Source organism: Heliangelus exortis, chromosome Z, assembly GCF_036169615.1.
Source record: "Heliangelus exortis chromosome Z, bHelExo1.hap1, whole genome shotgun sequence".
Taxonomy (NCBI): domain Eukaryota; kingdom Metazoa; phylum Chordata; class Aves; order Apodiformes; family Trochilidae; genus Heliangelus; species Heliangelus exortis.
In genome coordinates, this window is record NC_092454.1 from 54,480,098 (window position 1) to 54,493,540 (window position 13,443).

The following is a 13,443-nucleotide window of genomic DNA, read 5'->3' on the forward strand; positions in this document are numbered from 1 at the left end:
GAGAAACTGCAAATGGACAGCCCCTGGCACCACTCAAGGCTAGGATGGATAGGGCTCTGAGCAATACAATCTGGAAGAAAACATCCCTGATCACTTCAGCGGGGTTGGACTACATGACTTTTGAAAAGGTCCCTTCCAACCCAAACTATTCTGTGATTCTAGAGCAGTCGAGAGAAAAAAAACTACCAACCACGTGGCTCAATCACTAGCTTCATTGGTCCTTCGCATCGTCCATCAACTATCATGCAGTGAGAGAAAAGGGTTCTTTTCATTTAATTAAAAATTAATCCAGACCTCCAATTCACACAATCATAAACATGAACTGTCAATTTTTATATAAAGCTTAAAATAATGAATAGCAGGTGACTATTTCAATGGGAGAGAGGCTATCACCTGAGACTAAAAGTGCTGAAGGAAGTCAGAACCTTAGAAAATATGAGTGTTTCAGATTACACATATGAATAGTGTGGACAGAAAGCAAAAATATATTGCATGAAAAATATTCTTGATATGTAGCTGAAGACCAGAATAAATGTTGCGATGGGGAATATAATATCCCATGAAGCTGGAGAAACTGAAAAAAAAAATCACAACTCTCACCTCCTCCAAAGACAAAAAAAGCTCACTAGAACCTTTCCTTTGCCAACAACAAGTTAATTAAGACATACTTTTTGCCCAGTGATTATATACACGATTTGTTTTTTACTGCTGGTTGCATAATAGACCTTTCATGTATTCTTCTATAATAATACCTAAGTTTTTTATTAGAAATTCTTAGTAGATAAAAATCACTGTGACTGGTTACCTTATGCACAAACACAACAAAAGGTAATGCACAATTTCCAATTAGTTATCAGAGCAAAGTACTCCCGACTCTGAAGATGAACCTTTAGAATTATTTACCTATTATTTCCCTGCATTTTTGGAACTGTCTATGCAAGGTTACTGTCTAGCTGCAAGTTACTGCCTAGAATAATACTGTATCACCACAGAAGAAACAGATCCTACAGCTAAGACTAAGAGGTGGCTAAGAGGCATAAGAACAAAGCAACCAGCTTCAGTGGGCTGGATGCAAATCACTTCACAAGCCATTAGCAAGAACACTTACAAGAGCTAACTGGCAGAGAAAATTAAGGAGGGCTGGATACTTCTGTCCTCATACTACTACTACATAAGATCCTGTTCTTCTGGACAACTTTTAGGTTTCTTCACCCGTTTTTCACATCCCAGTTGGCAGCACTGCTGCCTTCTATGTGGATAATCATGTCATAAGCTATTTTTTTCATGCTTTCCAACACAGCAGCAGACTGCATGAAATAAACAAAGGGCATCCAGGCTCTCCAGCAAGCAACAATTTTATTCCAGGATTTGAAATTTCCAGATTATTTCTCTCATTTTTGTGTTGTCAGACTTTACTTATTAAAATCCCAAGAGTTACTTTGTAATCCACCCATAAATTTAGGCACTCAACTAGCCAATCAGTGAAACAGCAAGGTCTTCAAACTACCAGCACAGGTGGGGAGAAGGAGATGAATGTTATTTTTTCTTCATTTTCTTCTCGTTTTACATATACTGTGTTCAATTCCAAATACCTGAACAGCTCAAAGCCAATAAAGATCTCATTCGTAATTTGTTTTTCAAAGATTAAGTATTTCCTTTGTAGAAACACACTCCAGAAAGTAAAAGAGATACGTTGACAAAAGTTCTTACTAAAGAACTGTAAGATGAGAGAGCCATAACAGCACAAACAAGTTATTACTGCACTATTTTGGTATTGCTGCTAAATTGATGCTAACTGAAGTGTTCAAGTAGGATACATTATTAAGACACAATTAACAGTCTCAAGTCTGAATGGTTCTTGGTTTAACCATTTCAGAAACATGCCATAAAACGGAAACAACCCATAAAACTCAGATGCAATGAGTTTCACCAGAGAAGGGTAACAGAACGATTCTCTAAAAGCTGGTGTTAAATACATATAGCAGAACAGCGGCCCGTGAGTAAAAGAGAAACATTCTTTTTATGCTCAATGAAGATTGGTAGGCTACTAGAAATCTCAACATCACCTGGCAAAAATGCCCAAATTGATCCATAAGAACAAAAAAGACAGGGAGCAAGGGATAGCTTTTATTTGATGGCATAAGGCAAAGCAAAATCCATCATTATCAAATAAAGCACTTCTTGGCTAGTGGTTAGACAGAAAAACTTTGCATATTAGCAGTCCAAATTTATACATATTCCTAATATTACTTTAAAAAACCAAACAAAAACAAAAAACCCCACTACAACCTAACTAAACAAAAAAACATAAAAAGGTCAACATAGATGACAGCTTTCCTCTTGTAAAATACAGAATAACAATATATATTTAAAGACCACAACTCCACTACCTTATCAGCTATAATTTAGATGAAAAGTACAGTTTCTATTGGCAGGTGCAATAAAGAACTCTCCCTCGAAGGCACAGAAGATGAACCCAAGAGCACTAAGTTCCGCTGAAATACCCTTTTCTGATCAGTGTAGAAACCAGAGTCTTTCACAGGATCCCATGAATAAGAAAGAGGTAGCTGCTAAAATATAGGATTCAGAGGGAGCTGACAGGAAGTTTTTATCAGGCAAGCCATTTCAAATCTAGCAAATCTACCTGGAAATGGTAACAGATGTATAGCACAGCACTCAATTCAGCATATTTTTAAGTTCCAAGTCTTTTCATATTCCAGGATTTATATTTCAGCAAGCATTTTACTAAACTTCATGGACTCCATATAGGTATGCAGAACAAGATTTTTCAGAGGTTGACCAGATTCCATGATTTCTTAACAAAGGCAGGAGCCACCACAGGCTGTTGCCTTTTGGCACTGTTCATAAAATAGAATAAGCTAAACCATGCTGGATCGAACAAATCTTGATGTTTGGGTTTTTCTTCCTGACCACCAAAGGGACAGTAGAATTGATACACAACCACAGTCTCTGTGCAGATAAATGCAAACTTATTTCTACTTTCTCCTATCCTGAACAAGTAAGCTATGGATATCTCACGGCCACGGTAAAAAAAAAAAAGTTAACTCAGAGGTTTATCTTATATAATTCAGGATTAAGAAAGGCATTTAATATACTTTTTAACTCTGGAATAAATAAAATACAGATGCTCAGTTCCCAGATCTAGTGCCTCCAAAGACAAAATTATAGAATGGCTACAGTTGGAAGGGACCTAAAGATCACTGAGTTCCCATGCCACTGCATGGTCAGGGACACCTACCACTAAACCAGGTTGATCAGGGCCCCATCCAACTTGGCCTTGAACATTTCCAGGGAGGAGCCAGCCACAGCTTCCTTTGGCAACCTGTTCCAGTGTCTCGCCACCCTCACAGGAAGAAATTTTTTCCTAAGGCACAACCTAAGTCTTCCCTTTTCAAGTTTTAACCAATTTCCCCTTGTCCTCTCACTACACGCCCACTCAAGAGGCCTCCCCCAGCTTTCTTGTAGGCCCCCTTCAGGTATTGGAAAGTTGCTGTAAGGTCACCTCAGAGCCTCCTGTACTCCAGGCTGAACAACCCCAACTTCCTCAGCCTGTCTTCATGGGGGAGGTGCTCCAGCCTGATGAACATTTTAGTGGCTCTTCTCTGGACACAGTCCAAGAGTTCTATGTCATTCCTATGTTGGGGACTCCAGAACTGGACCCAGCACTTCAGGTGAGGTCTCACAAGAGCAAAGTAGAACCACCTCCCTCGACTGGCTGTCTGTGCTTCTTTTGATGCAGCCCAGGACATGGTTGGCTTTCTGGGCTTCAAGTACACATTGACAGCTCATGTTAAACTCCTGGTTCAGCAGCATTCCCAAGTCCTTCTTCTAAGGTCTGTCCTCAGTCCTTTCTCCTCCCAACTTGTATTCATGCATGGGATTACCTGCATTCCCAAGTAGAGCTACATGGACTCCAGATAGTCACTGATGTAGAGGGTGACACCCCCTCTTTTGCCCTTCCTGTCCTTCCTAAGCAGTTTACACCCAGACATCCCCAGACTCCAGTCATAGGAGCTGTCCCATCACGTCTCTATGATACCAATGACACCATAGCCATGGAAGTATGCAGACATGTGCAGCTCCTGCTGTTTATTCCCCATGTTTTCTGCATTCACACAGGCATCTGAGATGTGCCCCCTTTGAAACAATCTTACTGGGAAATATATGTACTTACTGGCAGCATATACTGTGTGGGGTGTGAATACCCACTTGCCATTTAGCTCAAGTAGTTAAACTATTTACCCTCTGAAAAGCTCTGAAAAGTCAAAAAGATTTTTAGAGACACAAAGTGATACACTTGCATTGTAGTGGACATTTGCAAAGAAGCTTACATATAAATGGCATGAAAGACCCCAACAAATTCTAGTGCTGAAGCACATTAACATGAGATTTACAATGCATCTTTTTGTGCAGTACTTGCTCGACTATATGAACCACTCCAAACACATTTCCTGTGAGTCTCCTTTGAAAAGCTGCCATCCTTTTGTAGCCCCCTAAAGTCCACTGAAACACAACTCCAGCTTTGTATTAATTTTAAATCTTTTGCCTGCCACATGCAGGAGAGGAGTGCTGGACTCCCTCTGCCTTTTAACCTTAAAAAGTATTCCCCTCCACCAAAACCCCCCTCCTCGTTTCCATGTTGTCCCTTTTTCAATGCCCCAAATCAGAAGTATTAAGTAACTCGCAGGACTCTTTAGGGCAGGAAAACACTACCGGTAGATTGGGAAATGAGTTATTGCCTTTCCCTTTCCTGTGTGGCAGGACCTGCCAGGCTGCTGGCAACAAAAGCAATAAAAAGGACACTAACACCCTCTGCCCCTCACTTCCAGCCATACATTCCTGCCTTAACTTTTTGTTAATGTTAGCTGCTGTGTGGAAAATAACCTTGTTGTTTTAATTAGTGACTAGGACTTGCATATTAAATTGGTTAAGCAACCCTGGATTTACACTTGGAAGCTAGAGGCAAACTGGTTAGTTATGTCTTTCTAAATCATGACAGTCCTCAGCTCAGCCAAGAAAGCAGACAGCACTACAAGCAACCAAGTTTTGCCCTTCTCCTCCTCTCTCTCCACTGCTCCACAACTTGAAAGTCTATTGATGCTCTACAGAAGTCAAACACATTGCAGTAAAGACTTTCAGAATGACAGAAGACTGTCTTCTAGTTCAAGAATCTCAAAATGGCACCACAACAAGAAAGACAAAGATAACTGTGAAATTCACAATTTGACTCTTTGAAAAAACTTAAATTATTTCCAAAATAAGATAGAAACAGGTTTTTCACCTCCCACTTTGAGATTAATGAACTATCAGAAAACTTGTTTCCTTATTACTGAGTTTCACAATTCTCAGCAGCATGATCTGTTTCTTCTCTAGGCAATATCTCAAAATTCCACACTCCCCAGAAAAAAAAAATGAGGTAGCACAACTGGGAGCTGAAATTGCTCATATACTGAATCATATCTAAGTATGGTTTTCTTCGGAGAACTAGCAATTGTTAAAAATGTACCACTGCTATAAAGCAGCTCTCCAGAAAGAAATTGAAAAAAAAGGAAGAATCTGGGACAAGGCCCCAGAGAATGAAAATCTAATACTGTGTCAAAGAGCACATGTGAACAATAATGTCTGCACCTCCAATATCTTGTGCTTGGCCTTTCTTTCTGTTGCTGACTTATAAGGGAGGGGTGAGAGGAATGCATATAAAGTGTACCTTAATATTCTTTAATTATCATATTCATATATTATCAGTCTTACATCACTAACTCTACAAAACTTTAAGATAAGTTCTCCTGTCTTTGCTTGACCTCTCAAGCAATACCTTAAAAAATCCCTATAACTAGGCACCCCAACTCTTTCAAACATAGCAAATGACATGTTCAGAACATCACTCTTTTAAACTACAACAGCTAAAAGGGTGGAGAAACAAATAACTTTCTTCATAGTTAGAGGTCATCAAAAGTAAAAAAGGTCACTCAACCAACACACAGGAGACACTGGGACTGTAATCTGACAGATACCTCAACCCACATGCCACAAGTACTGCCAAAATCAGTCTGAATGGCAACATATTAAAACAGAACTATCTTCCTGACCTGCTGCCATCACCATCACAATCATCCACTCCTGAAATCTGACGTATTCTTCAAGAGGTAAAAGATGTTTATGTGATGATATCATCGGAAGAAAATTAAAACCTACACCTTTGTGGTCAATGATTAAGGACCTAAAGAAGGAAGAGTTCAAACAGGCTTAGTGAGTCTCTCATAATCTTTGCATCTACAAGAAAAAGAAGACTACTTAAAACCACAGAGGCACAAGGATCAAAACCAGCACAGATTAAATAGGGGTAACAACCATAAAGAAGACACAGCTTTCCGAATAAATTCTACCAGATTTTATCCTCTCCAAAAAGGGTGCCTACAATGCATTTACAAGCAGCTTTCTTGAGGAGTCAAAATCTGTTTCAGCACTTGCTCACATGGTCTCTGTATTTCAAACTAACAGAGGCATATCCTTCCAGCTGGGAATAGGCCACCTCTCAGAAGACTGAGATACACTGTAATGTGAAGATTTGTCAGTGAAAAAAGAGAAAGGTCAGAGGACCGATACCACACAAATGGCCAGAGTGCTTTTAAAATGAAGCATCTAGAAACGGGGGCCTTGTGCAGTGTTTACAAAATTCTCGCTTCTCATAGAAGTTCTAACATGTCTACCACAGAAACTATATTTGGCCTTGAGAGTTGGAAGAGAAAGAAAGCAGGCAGGATGCAGCTTGGTGGAAGCAAAGATATTTACCATAATGAAGAAAAGAAAGTTCATGACATCTCCACAGCAATTTCCTACTTTCAAGCAGACAGCTGTGGCCTCTCAGTAATCCTGCTGTTTATGTACCAATGCTAAGCAATCTTTTCATTATCATAGCTTGGTTCTGTGTTAAAAAAGAAAATTTCTCAGATTAATTAGCAAAAGCTTGTAGCCATCACACTGATTTCAGATATATTAAAGTGCAACTCTCACATGCACATTTGACAGTTGCTCAAGTTATAAGAAATTATTCAAATAATCCAAGCTAAAAGCACTACTGACACACAAAGAAAAAAAAGAATAATCTGTGGGCTCATATGTAGAACAGTTCTAAGTTTTAAACAGAAAGGATAAAGTGAACCTGATTTAGATATGCTGACGCAATTTTAGTACCATTGAGGGTTTACTTCACAACCACATTTTTCTAAACTGCTTTGGCTGCAGTGCAGCTTGGATAACTGTACCACAATGCCTAGAATAGACTCAGAAGAGGCTTCTGGGAGATTTTTAGCAGAGTAATAGTTCTACAATTAACCTACGCTGCAAACACTGCTAAAGTACACATAACAACCTTGAGATGCCAGTAGCTGGGCTCCAGTCCCTTGCTTAGTTTCTTTCAAATTGCTACTACCCTGACTGCCTCGAAATAACATCACAGTCATCTGCTAAAGTGGTAGGAAGCAAGAGCTCTCCCAGCTGTTTAAAATTCTGAACAAAATTTATTCATTTGACAATGCTGCCAAAGAGGTTAAAAAAAAAATAAGAATTACACACCAAAGTAGAGCATAACACCAAAAAGGAGGTGTTAGTGAAATATTAAAGAATAAAAAAAAACATATTCACAGGTACACAGTTTGCTCCAGCTTAAAAGACACCAGGATGGGAATCACAGGCATGCAATGTAAAAGACTTAAGGGATATTTTCATTCATTAAAAACCTGAGTTGGCAAAGGGAGGAGCAGTTTCATCTCACCTACATCCATCTGAGTAAACACAGTTTTGGCTGAACAGGTTCTCAGACTTGTGGGAAGCCTTATCTACTCATAACACAGACAAACCAGTTCCAGTACTTCTACACGAATGTGAATCAAGCAATCTGGGAGGTTAAACCAGTTCTTCACAAAGCCAGCTTCTCTGGCATAATGGAAATGCCTGGCCATGCCAGGTATCCATAAAATGCAATTAAGACAGCTCTATTCTCCCATCTAAAGGAACAGTTCCCCAAGAATCATTATTGGACTTGAGAGAAAGCCAGGCAAAAAAAAGCATCTTGTTTATGCAGTCAGTTTCATTGAGAACTAAAAACCATCAATGCCTCTTTTGCAAGCTTCATGTATACCAGAATAAACTGAAACTACTTTTTTTTTTTTTTTTTTTTTGAGTTTGTTTCAAAGCCATTGTCACAAAAAATACCGAAATCACAAACATAATCCCTATTTCACACATCCATCAAAGAAACACACTGGCTAATTCTAGTGCTGTTTAAGAAGGATTTACTAATATTTCTCCTAACCAAAAAACCTGCAACTAGCTTCCTGATTAGCTCAATGTCCAAGGAGGTTAAAGGTGAGAGATGTAAAGGGACCTGAATGGACAGTTACTACAGACAGGACACAACTCCACCAAATAGGTAAAGTGTCACAAATACTAACTACTGTCCAAACATGACCATATGACTAATTCCTACAGATGAAGAATATCAAAGGAGTTTTTCTTTTTCTGTGATTTCTCTCTGTAAGCTTTCCATTTTTATACCTGTGTTTCCAGGACAGCTTTTCATGCTAAGATTTTTTTTTCAATGGTTTAGCTTTACTAAGAAAGTGTAAATTATTTTCAGTGGTAACAGTAAAGTTTTCTGCTAAACAAATTAATTGCCTAAACTACCAAACTCAAAAACAGCAAGGAAAAACAAACAAACAAACAAAAAAAAATATCACTGGTTGTTTCAGTGGAGATTTTTACTGAGTAGACCATACAGATACACTTGTTCTCTTCATCTCCACAAACAAGAACTGGTGAGTCTTATTTTGTTTTCCAACAAGAGTAAACCAATATCTACCATGTATGAAGATGAGCAGAGGCTGACAAAACAATTATTTTGAACACATATAAACCACTGGTTTGTGCTATATTAAGTTGTACAAAGAATTATTTTGTGGAACAGGAAGTAGCCATTGCCTTCTGACTCTGCATTTTGTGGCTTCCCTTGCTAGCTAGCAAACAGCTGTAACCTTAAAAAGTTTTAAACTTTACTTCATTGAAACACTAATACCTCAAAATCAAACTTGAGCAACACTCTTAAGTAACAGGATATTGGAAATATTCTTAGGGATGTTTTGTTCCAGTACAGCATCTCTGCAGAAGTCTGATGAAGTCCGAAAATTTTCAAAACTAAGTCATTAACAATTTTATCAGACCTCTAATTGGTAACAGGTAGGATCAAGACCTCAAGTCACTAATGAACAGGCAAGTACCACATAAGAGAAAATCTACTATGATCCATTTTGCAGCAGGTTACATGTTACTAGTACAGTGGTCTCACATGCAAAGAAAAGAGCTAGTTTATTGGTTACGTGGAAATCTGGGAAGTGAAGAATGCATTGGGACAGAAGCACTTGCTAAGTAAGCTTTCAAGCTTCTCCCATTGGTATAACTGCTTTCTGACAGAAAGCACAACAGGAATATATATGAACAACTAAAACAAAACCACATCGAAACTGGAAAAACATAGAAGCAATCTTCCTCCACCATGGCCCTCCCCCTCAGTAAACCTTCCGCTTTCTTCTAGCGCTGAGCCTCTGAAGACTCAGGTCTTAGGGTTTTTTGCCAGGACCCACACACATCGACTTCCTCATGAGTTCTATCATTAAGAAGACTTTCATTCCTGACATCTAAAAAAGAAGGCAGGACAAGCGGCAAACTGCAACAAAGATGCAAAGACTGGCAGAACTGTGAAGAGAAACTAGGTTACTTATTCTGGACTTGTATGAAGCACTGGGGCACACTTCTCCCCAGATCTACCGCCTTAAGTACTTTCCAGGCCACCTGCACACCTCTAATTGCCACTGTTACTTCCCTTGCTCATCCCCTTTTGACTTTCACAGGGAAACCTAACCTATCATTCTCCAGTAACTTACTCACCACCACCAGTTTATGTCAATCCTGGCCCTGCACAGAATAAACACGTAAAGATAAAACTTCTGTTTCTCTTCAACTACTAATTGTACTCCAGAATTTCATACGGTGGCTATTTCCTTAGCAATTCTATTTATGGAGGGGAGAGAAAAAAAAACCAATACCAAAACAAACAAAAAACTACAAACAAAAAACACAAACAAGCAAACAAAAAAACCCACACCAAAAAAACACTCTCCAAGCCAAATACCGTGGTTCCAAACAGCTAACCAATAAATCAGTAGCTACAGAAATATAAATTTCATGGCTACGTTGCAGTCACTGCTCAAGTTACGGAGTAGCTGCAAAGCCAGGCTCAATGTCCACTACATTCAGGCTGCTCTCTGAATGACAGCACAACCTGAGGATGTTTACAGATCAGGTTCCGAACATTAAGGTAATTCTTAGGCTGATCCTTTATTATCCTCGACTTCTCAGGAGATATTTTTTTTCCTATTGAGATTCAAGTACTACTTCAACGTACAGAGAAAGAAACAGAGGAAAAGGAAGTTCCCGGTCAGAAAGCCCGCCGAGGGCAGCGGGCAGGTTAGGAGAGCGCAGCACTGGCACACCGGAACCACGCCGGGAATTGAGCGGGCTGCGAGGGATGGATGGATGGGTGGATGGGTGGGTGGATGGGTGGGTGGGTGGGTGGATGGGTGGGTGGATGGATGGATGGATGGATGGATGGATGGATGGATGGATGGATGGATGGATGGATGGATGGAAACCTCGGGAAACACCTCGCTGCCCGAGCCCGGTCTCAGGGCTGGGGGAGCGTTTCCTCCGGTCGCGCCGCCGCAGGCCCCAGCCCTCCCCCCCCCCCGGCCTGGCGGTCACGGCGCCGCGGGGCGCCGGCTCCTTTGTTCCCCTCAGGCGAGGGCAGCGCGAAAGCGGCGAAAGACCCCTCCACCCGGCGGGCAGCCCCCAGGCCGCCAGCCCCAGCGCGGCCAGACAAGGTGGGCCGGGTCTGCCCAGAGCTCCGGCGCTCCCGGCCAGGCTGGAAGCCGGCCTGAGCGCCAGGGAGCGGCCCGAGCGGGGGCTGGGGAGACGGGGCGAGGCCTCCCCCTTTCCCGCCGCGGCCGAGCCGAGACGGGCACGGTGGGCGCGTCCGGAGCAGTGTCCCTGGCAGGCGGCCCAGCTGTGGGGCGGGGGCCTGGAGACGGCACTCACCCAGGTGAGGAGACTCTCCCCGAGCTCGGCCCGCTCCAGGCTCTCCACGTTGAACATGGCGGGGCGCGGTCGAAGGGGCTGAACTGCCGCGGCCGGGTCAGTACCGCTGGCGCCCCCTCCTTCTCACTCCCGCCCGTCCCGTCCCGTCCGGTGCCGGGCCGGGCCCTGGCGCCGACACGTCACAGCGACCTGACAGGAACCGCCCGCGCGCGCCTGCGCCGCGTGGGGGCGAGGCGAGGCGCCCCGGCGCCGCGAGGCCGGCAGGGGGCGGGGCCACGGCTGGGGGCGAGCGCCGCGCGGGGCCGCGCACGCCCGCGCGCAGCTGAGGAGGAGGGGCGGGGGCGGGGTGGGGCGGGGCGGGAGAGCCCCGCGGGACGGGACAGGCCGGGACGGGCCAGACGGAACCGGGCCCCGCTATCGCCGGCGAGGGGCGGGACCCATTCTGTGCGCGTCCTCTGCTGCGTCTCTTCCGGTCCGGTCCGGTTCGGTCCGGTCCGGGTTGATAGTGTTTCGCCTGAGCGCCGGCCGTGTCAGGTGCCGGTGCTGCGCTGGGGCGAGGCGGGGTCCGGTGGGACCGCAGAGGCCTTTGTACGCCCCCCGTCTCCTGCCCGGGGTCTGCACCCACCCTTCCCCCGTCTGTGTGTGCCTGCGGGTGCCGCCGCGCAGGCCGGAGCGGGCCGGGAGGGTCCGGCAGGGTCCGGCAGCAGCACGCCGAGCCCCATCTGTCCGTGGGCTCGAGAGCGTGGGCTTGAGGACGCTGCACCCCCAGGCTTTCTCCTGCTAGTAAGTAAACCGGCTTGGCTTGCGCAGGGAGCAGCCTCTGCGAGGCTTTCCTCTCCTTTTGGAGTAGAACGTGATTTTTTCCTCCCTCTAAGGAAAACTCTGCTGTAGTAAAAAATAATTAGCGTGAAATGAAAGTTTCTAATTTAGCGTTAGTTGCAGCTAATCCGGTTAATTTTTAATCACGAAGACAGGGAGTGAGTTTTGTGGCCCAAGTGGCCCTGCGTCCTTGCTGACCCAGCCGGAGTAGCAGCTCTCCGTCCTTCGTCAAAGGGGTTGCCTGAAGAGTTCAAGCTGTCTGCTGAGTTTTGGCCCGTTCGAAGTTTGCAGTCAGAATGTCGGGCTTCATGATAAGCTTCACAGTTCCCTATCAGTTAGCTGGCCTGACCTGCAACAACATGGAGTAGCAACCACAGTACACTGATAACAGCTGAGGGTTGCATAAACAACCGAGAAGGAGAGGGCTGCAGACCTAGTAATTATAATTTTGTTCCTGTTTTTTCCAGTTCTTCAATAAGTAAATATTGTGGACAAAAACGTCCTTTATGTCAGCCTGTTTTGAATTAAAGTCTTAAAAGCTATGAAAAGTCCCAAGTTTTCCAGTGAAGTCCTCGCTGTATAGCCCACTGGTTTTAAGTTTTTATGAGTTCAGTGTTTCTTCATTTAAAGGTAGTTTTCAGATTCAGGAATAATTTTAAAAGGCATAGAAAGCTGCCTCTGCTACACAGCTGTAGCTTTCCATTGCAAGTGTTACTTTATGCTTGATACTTTCCACAAACTGCTTTCACAGGTGTGTTTCGGCTTATAAGGGTGGACCCATTTCCCACTCTGCTTTTCCTGTTGTCATGGTGGGTAGCTTATGGTTTGCATTTCATTGATGCAAACATACAGTATTGCTTTTTGTCTCACTGTCTCTTCTGGATGTGAGGTTGTGTACAGAAACATTGCTTTCTACCATAAAGAATTCTTGAGCATTTTTCTTCAAAGAGATTTAAAGTCTTCCTCTCCTTAGCTAAAGTATTAACATACTTCAGTAAGCATTATTATTATTATTATTAATCTATATTTCTTTTCCTGTGTGATCAAAAAAGTCAGCTATCCAAACTGAAGGCACTAGCAAGTTCTCTCACTTTGCCAGCTGCATGTGAAGACTGTTCCACCCTCTTTTTTTTTTTTCTTTTTCTTTTTTTTAAGAACTTTATACCTTTCAGTATGTTTAAATGTTTTAGCCTTATAAAGTAGTGGAAGACTTTGTTGAGGGTTGTTTACACAGATGATGCGTCATCCAGGCAGATATTCCAAATAGTAATGCTATACAGACTATTGAATTTGTCTTTTTGCTTGAAGTCATCACCTTAGTTTCAGACTCATAAGAAAAGTGATTGGAGGATTGTTGTTTTCCCAGTAGAACGGTGTATTAACTCAGGATATTACAGAATTTTTTAGAGAAATCAGAGTAATTACAGATTTGCATCGGGAGCTTGCATCTGTAGT

The 13,443-nt window shown here is 42.9% G+C and overlaps 1 protein-coding gene across 4 annotated transcripts in view; it reads right to left on the minus strand.

Annotated features, from left to right (window-relative positions):
* HOOK3 (hook microtubule tethering protein 3) overlaps positions 1-11,393 on the minus strand; it is a 95,521-nt gene extending 84,128 nt beyond the window's left edge. For 2 of the 4 annotated variants that reach the window (XM_071730296.1, XM_071730295.1), the window contains exon 1: positions 11,170-11,393. In XM_071730296.1, the coding sequence (XP_071586397.1) occupies positions 11,170-11,226 (57 nt within the window). In that variant the 5' untranslated portion in view covers positions 11,227-11,393. The remainder of the gene's footprint in view (positions 1-11,169) is intronic. The other 2 variants (XM_071730297.1, XM_071730298.1) reach the window with 2 other exon arrangements.
* Between the last annotated feature and the right edge of the window lie 2,050 nt (positions 11,394-13,443).